This window comes from Grampus griseus (genome assembly GCF_964374135.1).
Source record: "Grampus griseus genome assembly, chromosome: 7".
NCBI lineage: Eukaryota > Metazoa > Chordata > Mammalia > Artiodactyla > Delphinidae > Grampus > Grampus griseus.
Window position 1 is genome coordinate 48,759,289 of NC_139001.1, and position 6,000 is coordinate 48,765,288.

Consider the following 6,000-nt stretch of genomic DNA (forward strand, 5'->3'; position numbering starts at 1 on the left):
GTAAATTTATTCTATAGGTAACTTCTAATTCTTGAAAGAACACTGTATTAACAGTTATAGCCTATCTTAAATCAGTTCAAAAATTTTAAAGCCTAGAAAATAATGTTTTAAAAATATGAATTTAAAAAATGTTCAGAATATCCATTAGTTATCTAGTGGTTGAAAACTAATTGGAATTTCTTTGGAAAAATCCCTCAATGGATTTTATGTTTTAAGTTGTGCTTTCCCGAAATAAGAAAAAAAAAACAAAAAAACCACTCATTAAAATTTTTTTAACTTAATACACATTTCAAAATGCAAAAATGTGATGATGTCTTCAAAGGCAAAGTTCACAATATGTCAAAATCAAATAGACAAGAAAGTAAAAAAGATCTCATAATTACTACTCTATAAAAATGGGATTAAAAACATGACAACCATAAATCCTTACTTGAAAATATTCAAATTGTGGAATATATATATTTTTAAGATAATATTTGTGTTTCTTATTAAGGTTGCTATTTCTGAGAAGTTTCAGGTTCAGTTTTCTGTTTTTAGCTTATAGTAAGTTTTAGCTTATAATAAATCTTCACAGCATCCTACTTGCTGTAAAAAATACATTTTTAGATAAGTATAGAAAATTATTTAATTAAAAAATTCATTTATGAATATATTTAGAATCTCTTCTGTTATAGACAGGTATAAATCTCATTCTTTTCAATAACAAAATCATCAAAAGACATAGAAAAGCCACACATGACATATATTACTTTTTAAAGTAATAGTTTCAAATATAGTGGAACCATATATGAAAAATCTACATCATTTCAGTCGGTGTAAATCTCTTGCACAGGAAACACTAACTTGGGCAGTTTGTAAACACAATCTTGAAGGATTAGCTATGAAGTCCCTATAAGTCCTTTTACCATAAATAAAATAGGATAGGAACTATTTCTAAGCCTTTTTATCCCAGTTTGTTGCTTCTGACATTTGCATATATTTAGATTTATTCATCTCATTTAGGTAGCTGCTCTTTAACACCTATTTTAATTTGAAGATTAAACTGGCAGATCTACAGTTTAACCTACCTTTTGTCAATATGAGTGATAAAGAACTAATCAACTTCAAACGGACAACAAACATTAGCTTAAGCAAGTTCAATCATTTATGGAAGCCCAAGGTTGATTTAAGAATCAAGATTACCAGAATTTTAACAAGTTGAGGTTTGGCAAATAAATGTTTTTTTCTATGAACTTTATTCTGTGGCTTTATTACCTACACCATTATTATAACTATGGAGATGAGATCTTGTTCAGTCAATAAGTTTGCCTTTTCTCATAAGTGAAACTTGATTTAAAAAACAAACCAGTGCACACTTTTTTCAAAATGAAGCGCTTCCCCTCCCCCAAATTACCTTCACATATAGTTGACTTCTCTAAGTCTAGCCAGAACACTTTCCATAATTACCTTAGCCTGTGCCTATTGCTCTGTATAGTACTCCACTAAGGAAGACCACAGAAGAGTATTTTCTTTGATCAACAACAACAGTAAACAATCTTATCCAGGACAATAATAAAAGCGATAAATTAACCCTACTTCTTTGAATCTTAAATGAGCTGAGAGGAAGATGTCCAAGAGATTCAAGGGAAAAAAGAAAATAATCAAATGAATCACATCAATGTCAGAATTCACTTAAAACTTCAGAAGAGAACTTTTCATTCTTGGAAGACAGATGCACAGCACATTTAGAAAAAAATTTATGTAGAATCATATTTTAAGATATATAAAGAAAATAGATGAAGAATACTGTATTTACTTTTGGACTAATTGACTCTGTCCTTAAACTTCAACTCTACCTATTCAGAGCTCAGTAATCACTTTGTTAAAAGGGGGGCACGGGGTGCTGCTTGCTAATAGACCCAGACTTTCATGATGCATACATTTGCATATTACCACCTTACTCGGCTCTACTCTGTTTGCAGTACTTAGCCTAATGAGCCTTCTCTCTACTTCCCTTTTTCGTTATTGGGTGTGTAGTTCTCAGGAGATACCAAGACTTGGGAGTCAGTTCTGCAGGGAGGTTTTGTAGCTAAAAGGGGATATGAAAGAAAAAGTAAGGGCCATCACCCTGTACTATCTCAATGCTCAGCACATCTCTCACCAGTCAGGAGTCCTTTTCCTACTAGAATGCTGAAAGAGAAGCTCGGTGGTCCAGTGAGAACCTCCCAGGACTGCACGGGCTCTGTTTGTCTAACACGTTTTTCCTTGTGGCTCTGACTGTGTCAGAGTGCTCACCCGTCACACTTATCTCCAACCTCTTTTGAGTGAATAACTTAAAGCTGACGGCATGGGGTTCTGGAGTCACTCAGTTAAGCTTTGTACTGACAACTTCTCACTGGAGAAGTTTGCTGCCAGTCCTTCCTGAGACAGCCGGAACACAAACTCCTTCTGAGACCACCACTCAGTCCCGCCACTTGCCCCGCACCACCAGTCACATGGCCCCCCGCCTCCACGAGAGGCACCCACATCCTCATTACCTTCAGCTTCCTAAAGCGACAGAGGCTATAGGGTCACTTGGGGTTGGGGTTATTTTCTTTTCTTTCTTAAGAAAAGATCCTGTTGACATAATTTGTTTCGAATAAAGAGAAACCGTGGTAATCTCCACCAGGACGGAGTGAGTTGGAGGGTCCCGAGCGTTGGGAAAGTGTCAACCAAAGCCATGGATCTCAGCTTCCCTGAGATTCCTACCGTTTTCTACACCAAATTCTCACCCCACGCTCACAAGACAAATAAATGAATATATTATAAACCAAATTGAATTGTGACACCCCCAAACCCTCACAATAACCTCAATCCTCCAAATGTCCTCTTAAACAGGAGACAGAGAGACAGAGAGAGAGAGGAAAACAGAAGCGATTACCAGAGTTTTGTTCCCGTTCTTGCTGAGAGGGCCCCGGAAAACTCCCTTTATGTTGCGAAAGTGTCCGTTGCTGAGATGCGTGGAGCTGATGACAATGTAGTAACACTCCATGGAGCAGCCGCCGCCTCCTCCACCGCAGCCGCCGCTTCCAGGCACCCCGCGCCAGCAGCCGCAGCGCGCCGGGGCCCGGGGAGGTTGGGCTAGGGACCCGCCGCCAGGGCGAACCGCCGCCTCTCTCGCACGCCCGCCGGAGACAGGATCACTACGCGCCTCTGCCGTGCGCGCCGAGGTTCCTCCGCCTCCGCATGCTCGCCGCGCTGTCCGTCTCAGCTGTGTTTCTCTCCTAATGCGCCTTAGGGCGATTCGCCCCGCGGGAGGATCCCGGGCTGGGAGGGGCCGGCCAGGCAGCCAGGAGCGGAGCGCGAGTCAATGCCGGCTGCGCGGCCGAGCGGAGCCGGGCAGCGGGAGCCGCCCGAGCGGCAGCGGCGGTGGCGGCGGCGGCGGCGGCAGCAGCATCCCCCGCTCTCGGTGCCAGCACTCGGAGTTGCTGCTGCTGGCAGGCATGAGTGTTATTATATTGAGCGGCGTTGCCGGTCCATTGCACTGAGCCAATGGCAGGGAGCCACTGGGCTGATACTGAGAGCTGTCAGAGGAGTACATCTGTCACCCGCGGCCTCCCTCCGCCCTCCCCCGCCGCCGCCGGGACCCACGGCAGCGCCGGTCTGGGCGCGAGTGGGAGCGCGCGGCGAGCGGGACGCCCCCCAGCGCAGCGCCGCGGCGGCGGAGGGCCAGGGACTCGAAGGCCACCGCGGGCGGGCGGCAGAGCGGCCCGAGACCGAGAAGTGGGAGACTCCTGTAAGGTGGGGGCGGAGGGGAAAATGTAGAGACACGGAGATTTCTTGCCTAGCAGTCAGGGAAGGAGGAGGGGACGATGAGGGGGGGGGGGCGGTAAATAAATTAATAATTCAGCACGAAAAGCCAACCGCTTGCAACTGCCGCGTATCCAGGCAGGTGCCAGCTGCTTCTCTCTTGAGATAGTTACTACCCATTGCGTTTAGCTTATTTGATCTTATTTATTTTTAATGTGGTTTTAGTATGGAGGCTGGATTCTGTTCCGAATCTTAGAGGAAGAAAATGTCCCTCCACCCACCACCCATTTGTAGAGATCATAAAGGTTTGTGTTGATAGTTTGGGGGGCGGGGAGAGGTAGTTGTGGGGATACGAGTGAAATGGATAGAAAGTAAAAACAGATTCTTGGCTTATGTGTTCCTCGACCCGGAGTTCCCCTCACCCTCGTCCCCTGAGAACCTAGGTTCCTGCTAAATTGCCAAAGCTGAACGGAAAGGGATGCTTTGCCGCAAAGAAGCTGCTGCCACGAGCTTGCTTTGCGTTTCTCTACAGTTCTTTTCCCACCACAGAGAGTGGTAGCGAACAAAAGCGTTTGCCCTAGAAGCGACCTGAAAGGAAAATCTCCCGCAAAGGAACTAATGGGCTCGTTAGGAAAGTAGGGGTCTGCTGCGTTCACTGAAGAGAAACCATCGCGCTGGGTTTTAAGGGGCCAAGGTAGCCATCGGCCTAGATGTGCCCTGCCACCCTCCCTCTCACCCAGTTGATTCTTTGTGTAAGTTTAACTCCTCGGAGGTGGTAGGGTGAGAGCATCCCATCAGGTGTATATGCGACTCATTAGTCCGCTCTTAAAAAGATCGATAACAGGCAGTGGGAGGCTGGGAGATGGTGGCTTCAATGGATTTACTGAAGGCTTTATTTTCTTCTTGCCTAGAATGGCTTAATTGGTTAGAGCAGATTCCAGGCATTCTGATGCTCCTGCGTCAGAGTATACTGCACTTTGATATAAATTGTGTTGATCTTGTTTATTTGAAGGTCAAGATTTCAAGACAGTCCATTCTGGGTGTCCCATATATATGATTTTACATAGCAGTGACTCTGCAAACCACAATATGGTCCTTAAATGAATCTGCCAGTTCAATTTCACTCTTTGAAAGAGGAAGAACAAAGAGAGAAAAAGAGTAATTATAAGAGGCAATAGTCATGTGAGTAATTTGTAAATTACAGGGGTGAAAGAGGGAAGTGCTAGATTCATCTAAGGGAAACTCTCCATGTATCTTGCTTCAATTCAAACAAAGAAAAAAAGTTGGTATGGATTTATCAAAGCTCATTATGAAGTGTCAGTTATTTAGAGGTACTTGGCTAAATTTCTCAGATATCCACTTGGGGGAGTCTGGAAGTCTTGGGAGAAAGAGAAAGCAAGAATTTACAAAACTTCTATACTCTGTGGAACAGATCACCTAATAATTTGTTACAATTCAGTATGAACACAATCTTATTAGAAAAAAAAATTAAGTGATCTCCACCAAATACTGTGTGCAAATCAAATCCATTTTGGCTCCTTTCATTAGAGTTATTTTTAATTTATATTTTGAGACTGTAGTGATTCTCTGTACATATCACCTTGGGAACAACTCATGACCTGTATGATTTTCATTATGTCTTTTGAAGTTTTGGAAACTTGCAATTATTAGACAGGAGATAAAATCTTCATTTTTACTGAACCGAACCAAGGAATCTCCTAAGGAAATGGAAGATGGCCCATATGTGAAAGAATCAGATAATATAGATTTCTTGTGTATGTAAGTCATAATAATCTAAGCTAGGTTTTTTGCAATATTTTTCTTTCAAAATACTTCTGACAGAATGTTCAGATCTGTATCTGCATCATGAAGCTCAATTTCCAGTTCAGGAAACAGGAACCACAGTTACTTGAATTGTCCCATGGAACAGAATATCGTCTATATGGGATGCTATATTGTGTTTCTACTGGCAAAGTTGATATATAATATATACCATATATATGATATACATACATTTATATGATGATGTATATATCCTAAAAACCAACTTTAGTGAAATAATCTCTGAAAAGATTCACTTTACTGTCAGAATAGTCTACCTTTGCCACTTACAAGCTTGATGATATGACGGGGTAGCTTTTGACTGCAATATCTAAACCTGTGTATAAATGGTAGTAAATACACCATAGGTCTGTTGCTAATACATGAAGGATGCTGACAGTTAAAAAAGGA

The 6,000-nt window shown here is 42.3% G+C and overlaps 1 protein-coding gene across 1 annotated transcript in view; it reads right to left on the reverse strand.

Moving 5' to 3' along the window:
• Window positions 1-3,010, reverse strand: part of ZNF804A (zinc finger protein 804A) — a gene marked incomplete at both ends in the record, with an annotated part of 315,452 nt that extends 312,442 nt beyond the window's left edge. Inside the window, one exon of the mRNA XM_082657715.1 lies at window positions 2,900-3,010. Within this exon, the coding sequence (XP_082513841.1) occupies window positions 2,900-3,010 (111 nt within the window). The remainder of the gene's footprint in view (window positions 1-2,899) is intronic.
• Window positions 3,011-6,000: the final 2,990 nt, after the last annotated feature.